Source organism: Dendrobates tinctorius, unplaced genomic scaffold (genome assembly GCF_039654945.1).
Source record: "Dendrobates tinctorius isolate UK_male_01 unplaced genomic scaffold, ASM3965494v1 ptg000167l, whole genome shotgun sequence".
In the NCBI taxonomy this organism is placed as follows: domain Eukaryota; kingdom Metazoa; phylum Chordata; class Amphibia; order Anura; family Dendrobatidae; genus Dendrobates; species Dendrobates tinctorius.
In genome coordinates, this window is record NW_027361834.1 from 1,601,948 (window position 1) to 1,628,783 (window position 26,836).

The 26,836-nt window shown below is 39.6% G+C and overlaps 1 protein-coding gene across 2 annotated transcripts in view; it reads right to left on the minus strand.

Annotated features, from left to right (window-relative positions):
- Positions 1-583: 583 nt before the first annotated feature.
- COLQ (collagen like tail subunit of asymmetric acetylcholinesterase) overlaps positions 584-26,836 on the minus strand; it is a 155,749-nt gene continuing 129,496 nt past the window's right edge. For both annotated transcript variants that reach the window (XM_073550719.1, XM_073550718.1), the window contains exons 11-16: positions 20,727-20,814; positions 17,328-17,446; positions 13,880-13,999; positions 9,940-10,045; positions 5,647-5,749; positions 584-2,364 (exon numbers count right to left, since the gene is read on the minus strand). In XM_073550719.1, the coding sequence (XP_073406820.1) occupies positions 2,295-2,364; positions 5,647-5,749; positions 9,940-10,045; positions 13,880-13,999; positions 17,328-17,446; positions 20,727-20,814 (606 nt within the window). In that variant the 3' untranslated portion in view covers positions 584-2,294. The remainder of the gene's footprint in view (positions 2,365-5,646; positions 5,750-9,939; positions 10,046-13,879; positions 14,000-17,327; positions 17,447-20,726; positions 20,815-26,836) is intronic.

The following is a 26,836-nucleotide window of genomic DNA, read 5'->3' on the forward strand; positions in this document are numbered from 1 at the left end:
TTGTCTGTTCTGTGTTATCACTATGCAGATAGTATTTGAAAAAGGTCTTAAAGGGGCAAAACACTGGAAATTTCTGCAATTGAGAAATAAACCATTTTGTTTAAACATTCTGCCCTTAGTGTACCAAAGATTTTTTATGGCTTCCTTAAAGTTGGTCTGAGATACAACTACCCTAGGTGGTAAACTAAATACTCACCTAAATACTCTTCAATTCATGTGGGTGATGCCTAAATTGAAGAAAATCAGTCACATATTTGAAAAAGGGACACATGAATGCATTAAAATCATGTTGGTATGTAAAATAATAACATATATGATAAAAAAAAGAAAACAAAATAGTTGTATGCAAATAAAAAGAAAGAAGATAAATTATGTTCCAACATTCACAAATATAATGTTCTTCTTAATTTCAAAATCAGTGGGCTGTTGTAGTTGAGAAAAAGTACAGCCTTTAAATGTATACAATGGGGTAATAAGTGAACATACCGAATAGGAAATTGAAGGGGTCAGGTCATTTGTCTGGCTCAGGTGTTTATGATGGTGGATGTATTACATGGTAAGTATTACAAACAAATGAGACCGATACAGCAGAATGTTTTATTTTATTGGGGAGTTCCAAGGTCAAGGGCATGCAAGTAAAGAAGATTCCAGTTGTTACAAAGACATAATGCATACAAACACTACATATATTAATGCATTTCCTTAGCATGTCATTCCTTTTTGATTTTTTGTTTAGATGCTGTCACCAAATCAGTAAACACATGCACATCAGTTCTTCACCTATTACAAATTTTACAACTTAAGTGTCTTTAAACTGGTTCATTTGTGGTGAGATCAGGAAGGGATTTTAAAATTAGTTTGAAAGTCTACATATAACAGTCCAGAGCTCTTCAGTCAAGTCAAAACCTTGTAATACTGGATAAATAAATATTCACTGAACAGGCAGCATGTACACAAATAGCAATTACCTAGCGTATGCACAATACAGGGATATCTGGAACCTGCCAAACAGACATGGAACCAAGACTGAACATCCGACACTACACAAAGCTATGACAACACTACAGAACATGGGACTAGTACATTGGCAAAACTGATGTGTAAAAAAAAAAGTGAAAGGCTGGAACAGTAAAGCATATAAAAATGGAGGGTGATTAAAAATAGTAGAAATGTAAAGCAGTTACCAGGGATTAAAAAAATAGGGTGTAATATCTTTCCAGAAATGGAACAGGTCATTGTCACTGTCTTTTGCTGCAACACCAGATGCAACCCATTGAGAAGAGTGCTGCTGTTTTTCAAAAGAAAGTAGACCCTATTTTTCTAAATTAAACCCTTGACAACCCCTTTACTGATATAAATTTACTAATTCATATTGTCAAATCTCTGCAATAATTTTACACAATGAGGACAGATAGAATTATTTGCTGGGTACTATTACTTATATACATACAACTAGTTATAAAATATTTCATTCACCTAAATAATTGAAATTATTTCATTACCTAACATTTAACATTTCTTATTTCTCTGCTACTTCGCCCTATATATGTAATGATTTCCTCTAGTTCTATACTATGGGTTAAGAAACTGCTAACATCAGCACGGTTTTGCATCTCAAAACTCTGTCTTTGGTCTACAACGTTTTTGTCCAACTTGACCACATGAAACGGCAAGGCCCTGATTCTCGGCTCCATGCAGCTTTCCTTCCCAGTAATCTCATTCCTCGTCTTCTCGATTCCAATGTGCACAAATAACAAGGAGCCCCATCTTTTCTTTTTCTGCAAATCTAATCGACAAAGTCCATACAGTACGGTCCATTTTCACATTATTATTATTCTTATTAAGAGGTTAGTGTTCTTTGAAAACAAGACAAATCAGAGTAGGTTTGGTTTTCACAATTATAGTTGGCAGAAAAAAAAAAAACAAAATAAAAAAGTTTGATTTCCACATTTTCCACATAGAACAGTGCCAAGTCGAGGTAATGTTGTCTTATTAACAAAATATTCCCAAAGAGTGAAATTTGCTGTCCCAGCAGTTTGTCCTGTAAGTGATTTCCCTGTGAACAAGCTTCGCTGGCGAGTATTGTTTAGCATGGTCTATTAAGACAAGATGCAGTGGTCCAATTTCTTCCAGTCAAACATAATTGTAACGATACTGTAGAAGCCATCAGCAGTAGATCATTCCTTCACTCAGACTTTAAGTTTAGCATTTTGCTCAGTCTTGTTGAATTTCTTGGACGATAGCACCTGATGCATGGGTGACACCGCGAATCATTCCATCTTTCCATTTCTTTCTCATGTGAAATATCGACATTGTGTAGAGTCAATGTAGCAATAAGTTGTGCATCGTAGTTGTCCATACGATCTATTGAAAAGGGAGAAAAAAAAACAATATCAGGTATGGCTACGTACTGGATATACTATAGTTGTCCTGCCTCAGCTGTGGTCCAGTACACTGACTATACTTCCTTCTGAACTGTGGGTCTCTAATACTGCCTGGAAACATTGCCATTGCTTCATAAACAGCATTTATCAGCTATCGAAATAGTGAGCATGTCCGACCACTGTTCATTTACACGCTGGCTATTGCAACATTCACACAAGGCATCAGTAGGGGTCTCAGCATTCAGACCCCCACCACTTATACATTTATCACCTATCCTATACATAGGTAAGGCCATACTTACACGTTGCAGAAAATTTCCATTGTAGATTTGATCACTAATCCACAGACCAAGTCAACATGTGGTACGTTGCCGTGGATTTCACCCTACTCCATTACTAACCATGGAATAGGGTGAAATTCGCAATGAACATCCACATAAGAATCGGCAATTTTAAATCTGCACCATGCTTACATTTACGTATTCATTTTTTTTTCCTTTATGTGTGAATGGGATTTTGAAATACCCATTTACTGGTTTTGTCCTGTAAATTGCTGCGATTTCCGCAACATGTGAGCTTGGCCTAAATGTTGTTTCTGAGCTGGCCCCTTTAGGTGCCCAATTTTAGCCAATAACTTAAGCTCCGGTCACACACAGCGATCTCGCTAGCGAGATCGCTGCTGAGTCACAAGTTTTGTGACGCAACAGCCATCTCACCAGAGAGATTGCTGTGTGTGACACTTACCAGCGACCGGCCCCCCTGCCGGGTATCGCTGATCGTCCTGGAATGGCCAGGACATTTTTTGATCGCTGGTCTCCCGCTGGCCAGCACACATCGCTGCGTGTGGCAGGCGGGAGACCAGTGCCAGTTCGCGTAGAAACCCGATGTGCACCTGAGTTACCAGCACGCTGGTGCAGGGAGCTGGTAAACAAGGTACACATCGGGTTTCTAAGTGCTGCGCGGCACTTAGAAACCCGATGTGTACCTTGGTTACCAGGTCCCTGCACCAGCGTGCTGGTAACTAAGGTACACAGTGGGTAACTAAGCGACGTGCGTTGCTTGTTACTCGCGTGTCGCTGTCCTGATTGCTGGTGAAGCTGCCTGTTTGGCAGCTCACCAGTGATCATGTAGTGACACACCAGCGATCCTGACAAGGTCATATCGTTGTCGGGATCGCTGGTGCGTCGTTATGTGTGACGGGGCCCTTAGTTTTATTTCTCTGATTCTAACATTTCCATTTTCATGCCTTAGGTGAAAGCTACAAGGAGACCTCTCTGACCTTCAACCCAACTGGTTTCTTCACTGCTACAGCAGGTCATGCTGGTAAAGCAGCAAGAACCTAGTGCTAACTTGAATTCCCTTGGCAATTTTGTTTTTCACTAATACTTATACAGGGGGTGAAATATGTATTGAACACGTCACCAATTTTCTAAGTAAATATGTTTCTGAAGGTGCTATTGACATGAAATTCTCTCCAGATGTCATTAAAAAGCAATCCAATCCTCACAGGCAAATAAATCAAACCATAGATGTCGATGAATTAAGTTATATTTAAGAATGAGAAATGATACAGGGCAAAAATATTGCTCACGTGAAGAAAAAGAGGTGCAAACAGCTGTGCAAAGTCATGACAACATCTGAAATCTATCAGTAATTAGAAAGCAATCCTGCCACTTAGTGAAAAATAATAACGGCTGGTTCAACTGATGGCCTATAAAACGGTGGCTCATTACCAAGATGCCACACAAGAATCATCTGATGATGAGTAAAATCAGTGAACTACTGTATCTGAAGTCCCTTGCAATCTTATTGTTGCAAAACATACTGATGGAATTGATGACAGAAGAATCTGTAAACTACTGAAAATTCCAGCGAGCACTGTTGGGGACATAATCCGGAAGTGGACAGAACATCAGTTTACCATAAACCAGTGATGACCAGGTGCTCCCTGCAATATTTCAGACAGAGGTGTTAAAAGAATTATCAGAAGAGTTGTCCAAGAGCTAAAGAGCTACAGCAAGACCTGGAATCAGCAGGTACAATTGTTTCAAAGGAAACTATAAGTAATGCACTCAACCTCCATGGCCTGTTTGCACGCTCACCACGACTCCATTGGTGAACAAAAAGCATTTTCAAGAGTGTTTAAAGTTTCCTCAACAACCTTTAGACAAGCCTGTGAAATACTGGGAGAATATAGTCTGGTCAGATGAGACCAAAATTTAACTCTTTGGATGCTATAATACGCGCCATGTTTGGAAACCAAAAGGCACTGCATATCAACCCAAAAACATCATACAAACAGTGACTTTTGGAGGTGGAAACATCGTGGTGTGGGGCTGTTTTTCTGCATATGGCACTGGCAAACTTCATATCATTGAACAAAGGATGAATGGACAAATGTACAGAAACATTCTTGATAAAAATCTACTGCCATTGACCAGGATGATGAAGATGAAACAAGGGTGGACATTTCAGCAAGACAATGATCTCAAAGACACAACCAAGGAAACTCTCAATTACTGTAGTTTCAGAAAAAGAAAATAAAGCTACTAGAATGGCGCAGCCAATCACCTGACCTGAATCCAAAAGAAAATATATGGAAGGAAAAAATGCTCAGAATTCATAGACGGAGTCCAAGGGACATTCAGGATTTGAAGAATCTTTGTGTGGAAGAATGGGCCAAAATTACACCTGAGTAATGCATGCGACTAATTTGTCTATAAAGAAAGTGTGTGGAATCTATCATCACCAACAAAGGCTTTCGTACAAAATATTAATTAAATTTCAATATACCTGTTTACTGCTTGTTCCCTGTGTCATTTCTCACTATTACACATAACTTAATTTATGGACTGCTATGGTTTTATTTCTTTGCCTTGGTGGATTGGATAGGTTGTCACTGACATCTCGTGAGAATTTCATGTCAAGAGCACCTTTAGAATTATATTTAAGCATCTGATGATGGGTATAATCAGTACGACTTCTAAAGCACCAATCCAGATTAGCGTAACATAGAGATCATAAGTAGGGACTCTAAGAGGTTTGTCTCAACAGAATTCTTTTGCCATAGTCATCAATGCAAAGCACACAGGACTGCAACTTGCCTCTGATTTGGCAGTTTTTTTTTTTATAGCAGAATCAAAGCTCTGAAACAGACATGTGACAGCAAGCTGCCTAAATCTTTTTGGTTGCGCAGTTTGTCTGAGAAATGCTGTCATGAGCATTATTCTTAGTAAAAATGTGGAAGTTTGGTCCTACATACCCTGGGAGATATGTTCTGCATGCTTGGTAGCCAAAGTCTTTACCATCACATTCTTCCACCCCTTCCTGCCGATAGCCGTCCCCGCAGTACGCACGTTTACATTCTAAGAAGAAGAAACACATTATTATCACTACTCACATTATCACCAGATTGTTCAATATCTAACACACTAACTTTCAATTGACAAAAAATGGCTAAAGTGACAACCAGAAGTGCAGCCATATTACCGTTAGTTTCTGAGAAGTTAATTTAAACCAATATGGCTGAACTTCTTATAGTCATTTTTTCAAATATGGGCATCTAACAAAAAAATGTCCATATCTCTGTAAGTAAAATACAAGTCCAACAAATTGCTTATTGCTTTAAAAGGAATCTGTCGGTAGGATAAACCCTCCTAAGCCGCCTAAATGTGCATGTAGGTCATAGGAAGATGAATATAATGATACCTTGATATCTGTGATGACTTATTCTAGAAAAATCCATGTTTTTCTTATAAGTAAATGATCTGTTAAGATCTATGGGTCAGACATACAGTAGATTTCACTGAGAATTTGCAAACAGAGCTCATTTTAAATGAAAGGAGAGTTTACCAGTGTGACATGTAATGGCCGCTCTCTGCTCTCTGATTTGTTACAATATAGGAAACTTTATTTTTTGTGGAAGTATCATTAAAATGCACTTTTATCTTCAATAAAACAAGATGGATATTGAGCTGCAAGATATCTATAGTACCACTTTTCGCTAATACTAAAATGATCACCATTTGCTTATGATTCACTTGTATCACTGGTGTGAGATGAGGAACCGCCAGACCTTATAGATAGTTGTTTGTTGGATCAAACTAACTTAAATCAATTAACAAAGTGAATGGGGATTTTCTACTGTATGAACAAGATTTGAGGGTGGATGTACAGCGTTCAGAGAACGTCCTAAGCCCAGAGTCTCTGCAGTGTCTGGATCCTTCTGCTTACCCGTGATTCTTACATGTGATTGCAGTAATATATCACACTGAGGGATAGTGTCTTTTGCAAATGTCATACGTATATAATTTCCTTGGTGACACTGATATCATACAGCTGGTTATTCATGGGTTGGTTAAGGTTGATATCATTACAAAGTTGTTCTAAGAGCTTTATTTTGGCAATAATCACTTCACTCAGGCTTTATCTGTCTATTAACATGAACTAAAGTTCAAGACTAAACATGGCTAAGGGTTCTGTCTTTCGGTACCACCATGTCTCATATGGTGGACTTTCTGTAAAGTAGAACATTGAAGGCAAGAATGACTCCAGACCTTTATATTTTTAATACGCGCAAATTCACCAAGCAAACAATTACAACAATATCTCATTACTATCCCCTATCGAAGTTTCTGCTTTGATAGGGGTTACCTTGACGTGGTGGAGCAGCTTGGTGTACATTTTTTTGCGCAAAACAACGTATCGACTAAATACCCTGTATTTGTTATCCAGCACTTGCTGATTACTGCCATTTTTTATTGCAGAGTATTTTTGCAAATCTGTCATTCTGTGTTTTCTTGTTGTATTTCAGTTAGTGGGTAGTGTGAGCATTGTCTGATCGACGTGTTCACACTTGTGCATGTCACATGTATGTTTTTAATATGTAATAGTGGGATCTGAATGTAAGGACAGGTAATCTATAGATGAATGCTATTCTTAGCATTATTTTGCATATGCTACAAAAAGACATTATTAAAATTGAATTAACAATACATCATCTATAAATGTGTATAATGTCAAATAGAAATTGCATTTCTATTAGAGCTGAATTAAGCTACCAAAATGCAAATGATCATTCAAATTTAGCTGGAAAATTCAATTTGCATCAGATTTAATTGATTTGAATCAAATATGCCCAAATACCATAAAAAATGTTAATTAAGCTCTGAGATCTTCCTATCCTAAAGTATAATAAGCAAATGAGCCACAAAGGGGTAAAAACCAATAATTTATCATACAATCCTACCATTCACCTGTCTTTGCTTCTGTATCTGATCCTCCGTTGTGGTGCTGGTCTCCTCTTTACTCTTCACTGCTGCTTCTGGTGCCATCAGCGCCCTTTCAATTTTGACTAGGCTTTGACGCACATTTGACATTATGATGTGCACCACGCCATGGGACTGTTTCACCGGCAGCGAAGAGGAGACTGGCGCTTGAGTAGAGCAAGGCCCTAAGGAAGCTAGAGGAGCGCTGCTGGGAAGCTGTGGTAGCAGGAACAGGTGAGGTGCTCAGTGAGTATGATAATTTACTGTTTATTAACCTTGTTCCAGCTGACATGAATCCAGCAAAATTTGCACAAATCAAATTTCCAATTTATTTAGAATCAAATCGCACATTTCAAATTATTATACATAACGGTATTTCAACACTTTTTTTTTTTTACATAAAAAACTAAATATTGTGTTTAACTTACCTCTCCTTTGTCTCCTGTAAATACTAAAACATTATAAAAGAAGCCCAAACCAGAAATTGGCGAGGCCAAACATAGACCTCATGGTAATTATCGTCAAAACTGCCTCTTCAGAGGTACCTCACCAGTAACTAAGGGGTTTCACTCTTTAACAGGCACTGATATGCGCCATCTAATATAAACTCCTCTACAACAATGAAATTGCACCATCAAGAAGGAAAAGTCATGGAATGATGTAAATCATAGGATGGACAGACATGTTAAAGATATGGAAATGATAGAAAAATGGAAAAAAAATGTCAAAACCTTTTAATTTATTCAGTATCAAGTATGAGCACCATGTGCAGAAATCCATGCCCTTACGCACCATCGCATGCCATAAATCAGGTTATTATTGCCTGTCTGAGATATGTTCCATCACACTGAATGCATTCGGACACGTAAATCATCAAGATCTGCTGATGGCAGCTCCCTTCGCAATTGCCAACTAATGGCAGCCAAGATGAACTTGATGAGACACAGGTCTGAATAAGTTGCAAACCATTGTAGTGCATGTAGGCCATGATGTCTCCTCACAGTAGCATAAACATGGTGGCTGATGTTGTGTTGAGAAACAGCTCCTGGGACACTTAAGAAATGGTCGAGACACTAGTTCTACAACTGATCAATTCTATATTGCAAGCGAAATTGAATGTCACATACCAAGACTAAGGTGCTAATCAAACAATATCTACATCAATAATTAGAAGATGTTTGCATAATATTGGGTTATGAGCCAGATGACCAACTACAGGTGCCCCATTGACCTCATTGACAGCAACCAAGGCATGTAGTAGTGTATATTTCTATGCATGCCTCCTATACTCAATACTAAATACATTGAGATGTTTTTAAAATTTTGTTTCCATTTTTTTTTTATCATTTACATATCATTAATATGTCTATCCATCCATTGATTTCCATAACTCCATGACTTTTCCTTCTTGGTCTTGCAATTTCAATATTGAGTATTTTTAATGTACTTTAGACAGGTTTTTCATCACTTCCTTTTTAATCTATATGTAGTACATGCATGCAGTAAAAACAAAAAAGCATATACACACCTATGGATTCTCCGCCACTCCACCGTCCTGAAGATATGATTGGTTCCTCGCCAATATCCTATCCTACCCTCTTCTGGGGGCATTGTCAGTACATGACCATTGCAGCCAATCAGAGGCCGCAGTGTGCAACCAACATGTCTCCATGTGTCCATTGGTTGCAGGTAGAGATCATGCACCGACAACATCAGAAGAAAAGTATAAACAAGCATAGGAGACTGGCGAGGACCACAGAATGGCATACACTCGAAATCCATATGTAAATTAAAAGAAAGGGTGCAAATCCTTTCAAGGCCACGTTCACACATTCAGTATTTTACCTCAGTATTTGTAAGCCAAAATCATAAGTGGAACAATCATAGGAAAGGTATAAGAAAAACACGTCACCACTTCTGTATTTTTCACCCACTCCAGATTTTGGCTTACAAATACTGATGTATAATACTGACCAAATACTGAACGTGTGAACAAGGCCTAAAGGTCATATCGAGTTGTTATATCAATCCCCCAACTAGGACTTACCCTTGCCATAATTCTCCAGGCAGGGAAATGTACAGATCTCCAGTGTGATCATCATTAAACCTACATCCATAAAATAAGTGGTCCCCACTGGGCAATATTTTTATAGATTTGTCTCTGTATCATGGACTTACTACCTTTTTTGTCGGATGACATTGTTGTGACTGCTTGTTATACAAGGTATGAATACAATAAAAAAAGCAATCAAATCCATATCCGATCTTAGCTTACTCAGTGCTCTTACCTATACAGCTGTCAGTGACGATACTATTGCCATCATCACATTCCTCACCTGGCTGGATGATGCCATCCCCACAGGAGCCACTGGCATCAGATAGCGTAGATGTTAGCTGAAAACACATTCCAAATGCAGACAATAACCAGAAATTTCTATTGCATTACAATCTCTTAAGGCTTTACAGCTGCACAGTTCTACAATATACCATAATGACGAAACAATCACTGACCTCAGGGAGACCAGTCAAAGAAAACACTGCGGCAGCTGGCAAAGGCGCTCAATCACAGTGAAATCCTAGGTGCATTGCTCCCTGGGAAATACGAATATGCAAATATAGTCCGTGGAGCCTCATTTAAGAGTCTCAAACACGGGACTAGCCAGATCTTCCTCCAGGGAAGGACCCACTTAATATGGTGGTAATGGTGGTTTCCGAAAGGAGCCACCCCTTGGCTGGGTCCTGCCCTGGAGGAAGATCTGGCTAGTCCCGTGTTCAAGGCTCTTAAATGAAGCTCCACGGACTTTATTTGAATATACCATAATGAAAATATAAAAAAACGTTAATTTATTGTAAATAAAAAAAACTATAACATAATTTAAGAATTAGTTAGGACTTTCTTCTTTTGCTGAGCAGTATAGTTTCACTTTCCCCCTCTATCATCGAGTTTCATCACTAATTTCTATCTCTTTTAAAATGAAATCGGTCATCAGGTTTTTGCTACCTCATCTGATAGCAGCATAATGTAGGGAAAGAGACCCTGTTTCCAGCTGCTAGGTGCGGCAGTTGTGATACAATCAGTTTTCTCTGCTCTAGATGTAGCAATGCTCAGAAAGCTAACCTCACCCACACCAATGATTGCAGCTTTCTGTGTACATTGTATATTGGCTGCTAATCAGTGCTGGGGGAATGGCTGGACCAGGAGGCACGTGGGCAGCTAGTCTGGCAGTGACAGCTGATAAATCTATGATAATATTAAATTGCAGAACGCAACCTAGAAAGTGATACATCACTGAAATCAGTATATAAAACAAAACCACACGGAACACAAACATAGAGACCCCAGATAAGTCATGCACAATGTAGTACTGACTGAAAGGGATCATGGGTGGACACTCCTGCATAGCATATTACACAGAATAAACAGAGTACACATCCAAAATAAATAGAAATACAATTTATTTACCACATCAAAAATTATTCTGACATAATGTATAAAATACACAAATAAAGGATCCGGTAATAGAAGCTGCTTTTGTCCAAAACAAAATATATATATAAAGTGCTTAGTGCATTCAATAATGATGGGCCGATTATTAAAGCCTCTAAAGTTAGAGGAGGTCACAAACAGGTGTGCAATCTGAATGAAAAGACCCGATTATCAAGCACAATTGTGCTTACCCATCTTCAATCAAGCAGGACAAATGCAGCGCCGCCACCGACGCGCGTTTCGCCTTTTTCTCAAGGTGCGGTGATGTTTTGTGTGGTGGGTCAGGTTTAAATATCCTGTCAGCAGGTGCCCATTAGCGTGTATGCATGTATCCGGTCCTGCGTCCTGGAAATTGCATCACCAACGGCGACCAACATGGCGCCGCGTGTCAGGAGACAACGCTCTTCTCAGATTTTTATATGCCAGAAATCCACCACATGGAAAAAATCCATTTCTGGGTGTACCCGCTTGAAAAGGGTCTGGTTTCTTACAAACATAATGACTAATGTCACAATGTTCACAATATGCACTGTAGTGATGTTATTTATTATTTAATATTTTCTTTTTTCAATATTAAATTATTTAGGCACGATTAATTGATATACACTGGTATATAAGATATGCACTGTATTTTGATATCATACACACAGTTTTATTATTTGTCACTATCCACACTTTTCCCCTTCTCATCCGGGTTTGTCCGCTGGTTTTGTGCTCTGGCGCGCATGTCTGCGGTCTGTGTTTTTTGGAACATTGCCGGTGGCACCTTGTTGTGACGTTTGCGTGCCAGTGACGTCAATGCGACGTCTCCTGACACGCGGCGCCATGTTGGTCGCCGTTGGTGATGCAATTTCCAGGACGCAGGACCGGATACATGCGCCGCTAATGGGCACCTGCTGACAGGGTATTTAAACCTGACTCACCACACAAAACATCACCACACCTTGAGAAAGAGGCAAAACGCGTGTCGGTGGCGGCGCTGCATTTGTCCTGCTTGATTGAAGATGGGTAAGCACAATTGCGCTTGATAATGGGGTCTTTTCATTCAGATTGCGCACCTGTTTGTGACCTCCTCTAACTTTAGAGGCTTTAATAATTGGCCCATCATTATTGAATGCACTAAGCAATTTATATATATATATATTTTGTTTTGGACAAAAGCAGCTTCTATTACCGGATCCTTTATTCGTGTATTTTATATATTGTTATGTCAGAATAATTTTTGATGTGGTAAATAAATTGTATTTCTATTTATTTTGGACGTGTACTCCGTTTATTCTGTGCAATATCACTGTAATCAGTGTCTCAGCCCCAACCTCATGCTGCACTCAGATTACATAGCAACCACCTGTTGACAGATTACTATTAACAGAACCCTTCAGCTACTATGCCTCACAGGTTCTTTGCCTGCGATTCTAGTAATTATTGTTCCAGTCATTAATGACCAGGCAGTTTAAGCCTTAATGATCAAGTAATTATGTGCTTTCACTCTTTCATTCTCACATTTGAGACCCATACAATTAAAGAAATTAACATGGGCCAATACCAAATATGGATACTTTTTTTTTTTACATTTTAGTGCTCTTTTTACCATAGACATAAAATTATAAATTATATTTATTGCTGAAAAAAGTAATGGTGCCATTTTGGGATACTGTAAGTGCAGAGTGTGAGCTAACGCTGTCATCTAAGTAGGGGATCACTCGCTTGCAGCCACAAAACCAGATCCGGCACGGATTTTCCATCAAATCACAACAGTCCTTGCGGTTTATTTACCATCATAAACCATCACAGCAACAGACAGTTCACTTAACAGCATAATCAGCATAGCGTCCATTACAGAGTTTCCCTCTGTTAGCAATGTCCTATAGTCATATAGGTTATGCAGTATTCAATGTGCAGGCTTCCTAGCCCCAAGTTATCTCACCCACGTCCGGGTAACCTCACGGTTCCTTTATCATGCAGTCGACATTCATTCCCTCCAGGGAACTAACAGGTGCTGGCAGCCATTAAACACAGCCACTCCACAGGCTGTTAGCCAGGAGATCCTTCTCCTAGCAGGACCTTTCACACTGGACCAACCGGGTCCCAGCATTCACCCCATGTGACCTACCCTGGCCACATTATATGGTCTATAGCCACGCCCACCGGGACACATGACTATGACCTCATCACAGGTCCTTCACACACTCACATAGCCTTTTTATACAGGCGTTTTCAGACCCACCCCTGGGTGGGTTTATAGGTAACCAGACCCGCCCATCTCTCTAGTTACCTGGAGACTTCTCCCTCACATATTAACGCAGCACCTCAGCATCGTCCTTGCTGATCACACATACACAAGTCTCCATCTCAAAGCCACCCACTTTGAGATACACAACGGCCACTCAATACTCTGCCATTCATCCTTTCCCCTGGGACCTCCACACAGCGCCCCCTAGCGGACACAGTGGTTACTACACCACAAGAGTTACTGAATTATTCTCTCCCTTTTTATATTGCAATGTGTCATACACATATGAATGATAAAATACTTTATTCTGTGGTTTGTTATAATCATGACAGTAACAAACATGTATATTTTTTTAAGCCTAATCATTTTTGAGGGGAAGGTGACATTTTTTTTTTAAGAAATGAAGCAAGTAGTTGAAGTAACACCTCTATGTCAGCAGTGCAAAAGTCAAGTGTTAAGACTACAATAGGAAAGAACTTATCGTATATCCAAAATAGAAGTCTCTTACCTGTATAGGGAAATATCCGTTTGTATCTCTGTAATAAAGGGATCTTCGGTCCTTACGGAATACTAATGCATTCTCAATATCGAACCTGTCTAGCTCCTCCTGACTATTGACTAGAAAAATCTGTGATACATAAAAATGTAAATACAAAAAATCCACATTATTTTCTTATTGAAATGATCTATTTTTTGGGTAAAGGGAAGACATAAGGGAGGAAAGAAATTGGCCACACTAGTAAAGTTCAAACAAGGCAGAAGGGAACAGTGTCATTTTCTGAACAGAAACTGTATGACAATGGATCTGGTAATCTTATAACTTTTCGAGATCAAAAATTCCTAACTGGTAAATTTACAGTGGGGAAAAAAAGTATTTAGTCAGTCAGCAATAGTGCAAGTTCCACCACTTAAAAAGATGAGAGGCGTCTGTAATTTACATCATAGGTAGACCTCAACTATGGGAGACAAACTGAGAAAAAAAAATCCAGAAAATCACATTGTCTGTTTTTTTTTCATTTTATTTGCATATTATGGTGGAAAATAAGTATTTGGTCAGAAACAAGCAATCAAGATTTCTGGCTCTCACAGACCTGTAACTTCTTCTTTAAGAGTCTCCTCTTTCCTCCACTCATTACCTGTAGTAATGGCACCTGTTTAAACTTGTTATCAGTATAAAAAGACACCTGTGCACACCCTCAAACAGTCTGACTCAAAACTCCACTATGGTGAAGACCAAAGAGCTGTCAAAGGACACCAGAAACAAAATTGTAGCCCTGCACCAGGCTGGGAAGACTGAATCTGCAATAGCCAACCAGCTTGGAGTGAAGAAATCAACTGTGGGAGCAATAATTAGAAAATGGAAGACATGCAAGACCACTGATAATCTCCCTCGATCTGGTGCTCCACGCAAAATCCCACCCCGTGGGGTCAGAATGATCACAAGAACGGTGAGCAAAAATCCCAGAACCACGCGGGGGGACCTAGTGAATGAACTGCAGAGAGCTGGGACCAATGTAACAAGGCCTACCATAAGTAACACACTACGCCACCATGGACTCAGATCCTGCAGTGCCAGACGTGTCCCACTGCTTAAGCCTGTACATGTCCGGGCCCGTCTGAAGTTTGCTAGAGAGCATTTGGATGATCCAGAGGAGTTTTGGGAGCATGTCCTATGGTCTGATGAAACCAAACTGGAACTGTTTGGTAGAAACACAACTTGTCGTGTTTGGAGGAAAAAGAATACTGAGTTGCATCCATCAAACACCATACCTACTGTAAAGCATGTTGGTGGAAACATCATGCTTTGGGGCTGTTTCTCTGCAAAGGGGCCAGGACGACTGATCCGGGTACATGAAAGAATGAATGGGGCCATGTATCGTGAGATTTTGAGTGCAAACCTCCTTCCATCAGCAAGGGCATTGAAGATGAAACGTGGCTGGGTCTTTCAACATGACAATGATCCAAAGCACACCGCCAGGGCAACGAAGGAGTGGCTTCGTAAGAAGCATTTCAAGGTCCTGGAGTGGCCTAGCCAGTCTCCAGATCTCAACCCTATAGAAAACCTTTGGAGGGAGTTGAAAGTCCGTGTTGCCAAGCGAAAAGCCAAAAACATCACTGCTCTAGAGGAGATCTGCATGGAGGAATGGGCCAACATACCAACAACAGTGTGTGGCAACCTTGTGAAGACTTACAGAAAACGTTTGACCTCTGTCATTGCCAACAAAGGATATATCACAAAGTATTGAGATGAAATTTTGTTTCTGACCAAATACTTATTTTCCACCATAATATGCAAATAAAATGAAAAAAAAACAGACAATGTGATTTTCTGGATTTTTTTTTCTCAGTTTGTCTCCCATAGTTGAGGTCTACCTATGATGTAAATTACAGACGCCTCTCATCTTTTTAAGTGGTGGAACTTGCACTATTGCTGACTGACTAAATACTTTTTTTCACCACTGTATATGTATATAAATACATGAACATTCTTGCTACACACTCATTTCATTCTGCATTTTTAGTCGTTTTTCCCTGTTCTCCTAGTGCGACCAAATATCACTAAAGTTTGGCATATCTATGTACATATATACAACATGCAACACGGAGCTTCATTATATTAATTATCACAGTATTGGGCTGGTTTCACATTTGCGTTTTTTAGCGCTGGAAAAAAACGCTAACCTGCGCATGCGTTTTTTCCCCTATATTTAACATGGGTGCGCATACCTGCGCGCTTGTAAGCGCATGTATGCGATTTTCATGCGCTGCGTTTTTTTGGGGTGTGCGATTGGATTTTCCAGACGCATCATGTTGCATTTTTTGGCCCTGCAAAAAAGCGCATGCGCACATATGCGCACGTTTTGCGCTAAAAATGGCCATTATAGCCTATGGATGCGCATATGTGCGCACTGGCATGCTCATGTAAGCGTTTTTTTGCATATGCGTTTTTTTTTTTTAAACAAGGAATTTAGGGGTTTGGGTTAGAGTTAGGGTTAGTTAAGGGGGTTTAGGGTTAGGGTCAGGGTCAGGGTTAGGGTTGGGTTTTGGGTCAGGGTTAGGGTTAAGTATGGTTTGGTTAAGGGTTAGGGTCAGGGTTAGGGTCAGGATTAGGGTTAAGTATGGTTTTGTTAAGGGTTAGGGTCAGGGTTAGGGTTAGGGTCAGGGTTAGGGTTAGGGTCAGGGTTAGGGTCAGGATTAGGGTTAAGTATGGTTTGGTTAAGGGTTAGGGTCAGGGTTAGGGTTAGGGTTAGGGTTAGGATCAGGGTTAGGGTCAGGGTTAGGGTTAGGGTCAGGGTTAGGGTTAAGTATGGTTTTGTTAAGGATTAGGGTCAGGGTTAGGGTCAGGATTAGGGTTAAGTATGGTTTGGTTAAGGGTTAGGGTCAGGGTTAGGGTTAGGGTTAGGGTTAGGGTCAGGGTTAGGGTTAGGGTTAGGGTCAGGGTTAGGGTCAGGGTTAGGGTTAAGTATGGTTTTGTTAAGGATTAGGGTCAGGGTTAGGGTCAGGATTAGGGTTAAGTATGGTTTGGTTAAGGGTTAGGGTCAGGGTTAGGGTTAGGGTTAGGGTCAGGGTTAGGGTCAGGTTTAGGGTTAGGGTTAGGGTTAGTTAGGGTTTAGGGTTTGGGTTAGGGTTAAGTATGATTTGGTTAAGGGTTAGGGTCAGGGTTAGGGTTAGGGTTAGGGTCAGGGTTAGGGTTAGGGTCAGGGTTAGGGTTAGTAAAGTCATGGTTTGGGTAGTGTGAGGGGCCACCTAAAAATGTTGGAAAAAAACGCAAACGCGGTAAAAACGCACTAAAAACGCATACAAACGCTTAAAAACGCTGCGTTTTTTTCATGCATGCTCATAAAAATGCTTGAAAAAAATCGCAGCAGTTGTATGCTTTTGTATGCGTTTTTTCAATGCGTTTTTTTGCGGGAAAAACGCGCTGCAAAAAAAAGCAAGTGTGAAACTAGCCTTACCTTGGCGTAGTTATAACCATTTAATGAGTCATCAATCACAGACTGAGGATGTTTGCAATGACATCTCCCAGGAGGTCCAGGAAGCCCTCGCTCTCCTTTTGGTCCTACGACTAATTGTCCTGAGAAAGAGAAAACATATTTACAAAAAAATAGCAAAATATTAATTGTTTCTTCTGTCTCAAAAAGACAGGAAAAGCATTTCAGAATGACGGACAGCAAGTTAGGTCAGAGCGGTTAGTGCACTGTATTAGAACTGACTTGAGCGGAACAATATTTATGGCAACATTTTTCCTTAATTTTTCTTAATTGTGCTTACGTATGTTTTTTCCCCTTGCCAAAATATTTTACGTGCTTTCGTTATTATGTGTCTTTACTTATTGTCTTGTGGTAAAAGACGATAAAAATAGTAGCGATGATAATAATTATATTATAATCTTTGATCAGGTTGTGCTTTTTATGAGAAATTTATTACACTGATCTACGTAAAAAAAAAATTTGCTCACCTATTTTTGTTGAGCTTACAAAATTGGAAGGTGCTGATTTCAAATATGAGTCAGATTAGAATTTTTTACAAGTATGAAATGTTTATTTACACATTAAGTTTAATATGAAGAATTGACAAAATTCTGAAGCATAGAATAAACATTTTTTTTCGTACAAAAGATTAGTTTTATTTATTAACCAAAAGATCCTTAGTTATGTATATTCCCAATTGTTAAGCACAAATTTTCTCTTTTTTTTTAAATTTCTGGAAAAGCAATGATCAGGGTTGTCTCACTGGAAAGGTCAGCCATCCTTTTTATGTTCCATCTGCCTTTATATTGGTGTTCCATGGTCTTAATGTCCTGATAGAAGCGTTCTCCTTGCTCTTCACTCATAGATCGAAGATTTCAGGGGAAGTAGTTCTAATGGATTTGAAGCAAATGCAGCTTGACTCAATAGACACTTAAGGCCCCGTCTCACATAACGAGATCGTTAGGGAGATCGCTGGTAAGTCACCGATTTTGTGACGCAACAGTGATCTCACCAGCGATCTCGCTACATGTGACACATAGCGGTGACTGCCCCCCTCACGCTGGATATCGCTGATCATGCTCGAATGTCCTGGGCCATTTTTTTATCATTAGCGTCCCACTGGCCAGCATGCATCACTGTGTTTGACGCCGACGAGCGACCTAGTTGGTGATGCAGAACTCATGGATGCAGGTGTGAGTTGTCAGAATAGCTGCTGTGTGACAAGGACCCAACGACCGCTAAGGTCGTTATACGGATCGCCGCATCGTTGAGTAGATTTGCTTGCTTGACAGCTTACTAGTAGAGTTGAGCGACTTTGGTCGGATCGGGTTTCATGAAACAAAATTTGAGTCGGATGAAACTGGTCCGACTAGGGCAAAAAAAGTCGGAGTTTTGTCCGAAACCCAACCCCAATGCAAGTCAATGGGAAATAAAAGTCGGCATTGAGCGGATGACATTCATCCACTCAATGCCGACTTTTATTCCCCATTGACTTGCATTGGGGTCGGGTTTCGGACGAAACTCCGACTTTTTTTGCCCTAGTCGGACCAATTTCATCCGACTCAAATTTTGTTTCATGAAACCCGATCCGACCAAAGTCGTTCAACTCTACTTACTAGCGATCATGTAGCAACGCACCAGTGATCCTTACCAGGTCCTATCGTTGTCGGGATCGCTGGTGCGTCGCTTAGTGTAATGGTACCCTGACAGATTCTTTTTATTCAGCCTTGAACTTAGTAGCTCTACTGAAGACTTTATGAAAAACAAAAAAAAGGAGTAGCAAAACCAGTGTATATAAAATGCAAAAATATCCTTTATTAATAAATTATCTTCAGTTGATTCAGATCCCATTAAAGATAATTTAATTCAGCTTGAGGGAATATCTGGTAGTTTTCAGCATCGACTCCTGAGGTCACAAAATCATCGGCTTCTTCAAACACATGGAAGGATTCATTGTTGTTCGAACTTTCTAATGTAGAGGAGGTTGGAATAAAGACTTCATCAAAAGTGAGCAACTGGTCTAAGAGCTTAGGCGAGATTTGGGTACTTAATGGAATGTCTTGTCTATGGTGTAAAGACAGTGATATTTATCATGAAAAAATATCAATTACCCACATGATTTTGAGTTTCCCCTGATCATTGTAACACCAAAGCTGAGACATTTTCTCTGACCTTTTGTTCACAGTCTAAGATGTTCAACACATGGCCAGCACACTTCATGTGGTGCCCATTTTGCCCTATAATGCTCTTCTTTTACACGTTCAACGTAAGCTGAATTGCGCAGTTACTTTAAATAAGACCAGCGACTTGTGTGAAAACAGGATCTGACTAATAAACCAATCAGATATTTGGATTCAGCAGACTAAAATTTATAAAGGCATAAAAAATCCTCATAATTCACTAGGATCCCTTCACATAATACGAGTACCAAAAAGAGCAAATTGAAGGACAAAGATCAAATCTTTTGAAAAAATATAAAATGCTAATTTTATTATATCAGATTAAAAGCTACATACAACAACACAATGAAATAGAATACCAAATGGTAGGTACCAATTATTCAAGAAGCACACAGGAGGTATAGCCCACAATGGATTGAAATATGCAAAGGTATGTGTCAATTAATCAAATGCATAAATACCTAGGCTGCCTTAATAAGCATAAAAAGGATAGATAACACTAATAGAACGTCACCCATCTAGATAAACAGATGACTATGGCGTTAGACATAATGACATAACGCCATCAATAAACAATAGCCTCAATATCCCTTAAACTATCCTGCACCCAAGACTGCTGAAACAGTGTATCATTGGTATTTACCTGCAGTCATGATGCTAGTGGGGGTAGCCGCCTGCGATATAGCACCTCTACGTGCGTTTCACCGCCGCACACACGGTTTCGTCAGGAGGACGTACATACCATTGATACACTGTTTCAGCAGTCTTGGGTGCAGGATTGTTTAAGGGATATTGAGGCTATTGTTTATTGATGGTGTTATATGTCATTATGTCTAACGCCATAGTCATCTGTTTATCTAGATGGTGACGTTCTATTAGTGTTATCTATGCCTTTTTATGCTTATTAAGGCAGCCTAGATATTTATGCATTTGATTAATTGACACATACCTTTGCATATTTCAATCCATTGTGGGCTATACCTCCTGTGTGCTTCTTGAATAATTGGTCCCTACCATTTGGTATTCTATTTCATTGTGTTGTTGTATGTAGCTTTTAATGTGATATAATAAAATTTGCATTTTATATTTTTTCAAAAGATTTGATCTTCGTCCTTCAATTTGCTCTTTTTGGTACTAACATTTATAAAGATCAGGTGTTATTCCACAGTCACTAAAATTGATTTGTAACAGTGATTCATTTTACCTGGTCCTGGTGGCCCAGGTTGACCTGTAGACCCTGGTCTTCCAGGGGGGCCCATAAGGCCCATGGCACCAGTCATGCCTTTGTCTCCCTATAAAATAATAAAAAGACAATATAATTATTATATATAATAATAATTTTAGACACAAAAAACACGCATGTTTAAAGGGGTTGTCCACTACTGGGTCAACCCCATCTCAATCCCAGTAAAATGGTAACATCTATTTATATTTATAACATCATACTGGCTCTTCCGGAGCTTGCATGATAGCGGTCAATCAGCGCTGGCTTCACTCTCCTACAGATGCAATTGAGATCCGGACAAGTGAGAGCTGCGGCTGTTCTCTCACTTCCTCTGGATGTCTGGATTTGTTCCAAAGAGGGGAGAGTGAAGCCTGTGCTGATTGGATCTTGTGACATAATGTCACAGAAGCCTTGGGAGAGCTATTGCCGATGACACCGCTGGAACGGTGTCATCACAGATGGGGAGTATAAGTGTTATTAGTTTACTGTGGGGAGAACATTAAAAAGCAGTTGTCCAAGTGGTGGGCAACCTCTTTAAGAGATAACAGCTATAATACCAAAAAGTTGTTAAAATGTATATCTGTGAAGGGTTACACATTTCAAGAACCAATATCTCCATATTGAATAATGGAAAATCTACCAGCACTAGTCTAGTGGGCCTCAATTAGTCCAGATGAGACATCAACAGCTTATCTTGGTCAGAAACACCCCATAAAACATTGGACCCAGATTCATCAATGCCTTTGCACCTGTTTTTGTTTAGCTTTGTGCCTTTTTATGTTTCAATCCAATTCATTATTCTATTTGTGCCTTTTTTAAGTCTATTTTATATGTGCTCACCAGATTTTTTTTTTCTATCCGCTTTGTGGGTAGAGACTAGTAGTTACAGATGTTTTAGCCTAAATTGTGACTTTTTAAAAAGTTGCAAAATTTGGTACAACTTTCACTTTAATCTCCCTGGTGTATTTTTATGTACGCCAACATTTTGAAACTTTTGGCACCAATGAGCGACTTTTGGTGCCTAAAGATGCAAAAACAGTCTAAGACAGGAAGAAAGCCCAACTTTGACTTTGCACCAAATTCGTGAACTGTGTGGGTCATTTTGATGAATTTAGCACTAAAAAAATTGTCAATTAATACTACAAGACAAAAAAGGAAAGTGACTTAAAAAACCACACAAATAATAAATCCATGTGTAGACCTTTTCTAACCTGTTCTAAGGTCAGTGTTCACAGTTTAAAAAAAAATGAGATTCAATAATTCACTCTATTATACAAGAGTGGTGTACGAGTTTGTCTCACGTGCATAAACAAAGTCTGGATTATACTGTAGCTAATTCATTTAAAATGATGTTTAAAAGCACAATAACGAAAAGTGAAACTCTTTGGATAACACAGGTCCCACTTTGTACTATAGCAAGTACAGCACTACACATCAAGAATATCATCCCAGCATCAGTCAAGGCCTTGATACTTTGTCATTACATGAACCATAGACAATTCCTAAGAAGTATGCCCAACCCTGTCTAGACACGACGATAATCAAAAAATGAATGTCCCTAGGAACGCGGATTCATGATTATCAGTCGGTGTAAATAGTCCCTTTCTGGGCCAGTTCACAGAGGGAATTTAGACTGAGTAATCAGTATTAGGAAAAATGGAATCAAATACTTTGACACTGATGTGAAAGACCAGCTGTAGATATAAGGTAATGTTAATGCAGCAGGATAATCAGTCAGGGATTTAAAACTTTAATTCTTCAAATAAAAGCAGTGATAAATTAATATATGTGTCATATGTTCACTTACAGCAGATTGATTTCTGATTTGAAAACAAAAGTAATCAATATGGCGAATATGCAGGTGCATGGACATTGGTTGAACAGAGTAGTGGTTGACTATTGAACGTGAGACATCCACATTTTAGAAATCGTTATGTTAGTAAAGATGAATTTCAAGAATACTTAAACGATAGGCGATGTTATGTGGTCACCACAAACTTGTACGTCTCTATTCTTTGCTGATAGCACAGCATTTTGCTCCACTCTGTCCATTACTTATTAGTAGAGTTGAGCGACTTTGGTCGGATCGGGTTTCATGAAACCAAATTTGTTTTAGATGAAACTGGTCCGACTAGGGCAAAAAAAGTCGGAGTTTCGTCCGAAACCCGACCCCAATGCAAGTCAATGGGAAATAAAATTCGGCATTGAGCAGATGACATTCATCCACTCAATGCCGACTTTTATTCCCCATTGACTTGCATTGGGGTCGGGTTTCGACTTTTTTTGCCCTAGTCGGACCAGTTTCATCTGAAACAAATTTTGTTTCATGAAACCCGATCCGACCAAAGTCGCTCAACTCTACTTATTAGGTAATTAAAGTTTGTCAACAACAAGATTTCGAGCCGGGATAAGCAGGGTAGAGTTTCAGCCTTGGATTAGATCATTGATGTTTTCTATTATAGACACTGAATGGTTTTAAAATACAGATATAAAGCGACTGCACATCAAAAAATGGAGGAAAACTAAAACAACCATGTCATGTATGTATGAAAAACAATTCAGTTACTGTTTACATTAACTTTAGTAGAAAAAAAAACACAATGAAAGTGGTGGAAATCAATATTTCACATTATTGTTTACTCCAGTCCTCACTATAGATTCAACCCAATCAGAGAGTGAACAAAAACCCTAATAATTATATAGCTGTCAGAAGAACAATTGTATTTAAGGCGACATCCTCATACAAACAAACATTTGGCTCAGCCATGTGTTTGTTTTCGAAGGAGAGAGCCTAGAAAGCAGCTGTCAAATAGCTCTGTTAGCAGCTTATCTCCTAAATAAAAAAAAAAAAAGGCTCGGGAATTAAAAGGATTGTCCCATGACCAAAGTATATTTCAATCAAAAGATTTTGGAATAAAAAAAGGTCCATTATTGGATGTGTTAAAAAATATGTTCCTGTGCTCAGATAATCTTATAAATGCATTAAATCTTATAAATGTGTGTAGTACAGCGGTTTTGGTGCAGTGTGACAGATAGGCAGGGACCACAGGAAAGTTCACAGCAAACGTGTTTAGTGTCCAAAAGAATTGCACAGTGCACAGCACACAGTATCCGCCGGGTCGCAGCTGGGGCGTCACAACAGTCCGTACATGAGACCGGTTGCCGAGGGCGACTGCACCACCGTATCACATTGCAAGGTGTCAGGCGTTCGCTGCTCTGGGCTTTGTGTTACCTCACACAGGCTGGAAGCCACAGAGTCACCTGCTCTGCTACTTGCAAACAAACACTGACACACCCAAACCCTATACTGCAGGATTTTTAATTGGAATCTGTGGCCATAGGCCACTTGTAAGACCCGGCTTGGAGGAAACGGACAGCCCCACTACCATCCTGTAGTCCGCTTCAAAAATAAAAGCCCTTACCAGGTTTTCCTGAACATTGCCTTGGCCAAATAGCTTGACCAGGTCCACACTTACTTTTACTTTGCCATGTATCTCACAGGCATCCTGCAATGAATACAAGGCATTCCAGCGGGTCTAATAGGATACATATCGACCGTCACATATGAGCCCTCACAATGTGCCAGAATGGTAGAAAAAGACATGGCCCGCACATCCAAATATCATACAATGATATAATGCCACTGGGCAAAAATTTACAAAACTGGACATGAGGTTCTTAGTGTAACATTCTGATCAGATTGTATGAAGCCCACTACTATGTCACGGTGAACCTCTCAGTGGGTCTCTAATATAAAAAAGGTGCTATGATGTGTGCAAACCACCATCACAGCAACAGTGCACCGGCAGAGTGGGGGTCCTGGTGTGTCACAGCATCCATGTTGCAAGGCTGAATCCTCAGAATTCCAGGCTGCACCACACCATAAGCACAGCAACAATGGCCACCACACAGCACTAACACCAAGGGAATGGATGTAAAAAACTCATCCTCCACATGTCCAGACTGTGGACTGAGAGCAAAAATAGGCAGAACCCCTCTTGCAGGCTCCTTGTGGAAGGAGGCTTTTTTTACATCTACAGTATTCACCTGGTGTTGGTGCAATTTGCATACTTCTGGCCACATTCCAACTAGACATGCACGACACAAGTCAATTGAGCGAGGCCACGCATGTCTAGTCGGAATGTGGCCGGTAAGTAAGCATATCGAATACTTGCGGTCACATTCGGTCTTGCACAATGTGAGGATTCAAAAGAGTAAATGCAGACTTTCATGATAAGCCCAGACAACCCATTTAACTCTTACAACTAAACACAACAAAATCCACTGAGTTTGTATAGTTAGATGTCAAGTTACATTTTCTGCATGGGGATAACTTTCTACATCATCAAATCTGTGTAATTTTACTAAGGATTTAATCAGTAGAACAAATTCACCATGCCATATCATTGACTTCAAGGGCCAGCATTGGAAAAAATAAGAATCCTGATACATTAGAAAAAGTTAATAAAAGAAATGACTGAAAGATACATTGATTAGGATGTCACTCATCATTTAGTAAAAGAAAGTTTAAGGGATGGTGGCATCTTAAGATGGCTCTTAAAATGGATGGGGAAGTAATACTTCTTATTTTAGATGAGGTTTCAGTAGGGATATTTATATAGAGATGTATGCTGGACATGCACACGGAAAACTAATGTGTACACTAGAAGAGGACAAGCTCACCAGATGTCCCATCAACACACTCATTAATCTTCAGCTGTAATGGATACTACGTGCACTGTTACATTTTGTGCATTTACACATTGACATTTCTATAAAGTCTTGCACATTGCATTCATACACAAGTAGCACTCAGTTAGTGAATCTACTCTTTCATGGCTCTGAACATTAGGACAAGAAGAGTTAATTTGATCATTTGATTTGCATTCTACAGGATCTATACCAGTTCTGTTCCTATGTGATGGGCCACCCATAAAATTTCTGGGGCCACTCACAAAATAAAATGCCCCTCCATCCCTTCTCTATTCAGGAGAAATTAATGTCTGGAAATTTGATCCAGCAAACCAGAACACATAGGGAAGAGAAGATGTCCAGCGGACATAGTGACCTACAGCAGATATTTCAGGTTTACTGTGCCATGAGAATACATGGATAACACTTTAAAACTGCTTAGTGTTTATAGCCTAATATTTTGGGAGGTTAAGTGTGAGCTTTGAAAAAATGTCCATTGTCATCTAGGGTGCTTGATTTATTAACCCTTTAAAAACCATCCTTTTTGCAGGAAAGCATGTATGATCTTGGCTCTCACCATACATGGTGAATGCTAGCTGTATTATACAGATTTCACCAACTTGTAACTGCAACTTTAGAAACAGCTCCAGATATAGTGCATCAATAACATTGCTTATTCCATATAATAATTTTATTTCTATAGCGCCAACTTATTCCGCAGCTCTTTATAGAGGGGACTTGGACAAACAATAAACATTACAGGATAACAATAATCACAGATCAAAACAGATACCAAGAGGAATGAGAGCCCTGCTCGCAAGCTTACAATCTATGAGGAAAAAGGGGAGACACGAAAGGTAGATGGTAACAATTGCTTTCATTGTTCGGACCAGACATAGTGTACGAATCGGGTGTTCCTGTAATGCTGCATGAACCAGTTAACAGCCTAAGTATGTAACAGTACAGGCACAGAGGGCTATTAAATGCATAAAGCATGTGAGAACATGATGCAAGGAACCTGAATATGATAATATTTTTGAATGAGCCACACAGGAATAATTAGGTTAATGAGTTGAGAGGGTAGGCCAGTCTGAACAAATGTGTTTTTAGGGCACGCTTAAAACTATGGCGATTGGGGATTAATCGTATCAACCTGGGTAGTGCATTCCAAAGAATTGGTGCAGCATGTGAAAAGTCTTGGAGACAGGAGTAGGAGGTTCTGATTATTGAGGATGTTAACCTCAGGTCATTAGCAGAACAGGGGCATGGGTAGGGTGGTAGGCTGAGACAAGGGAGGAGATGTAGGGTGGTGCTGAGCCATGGAGAGCTTTGTGGGTGAGGGTAATAAGTTTGTACTAGATTCAGGAGTGGATGGGTAACCAGTGTAATGACTGGCA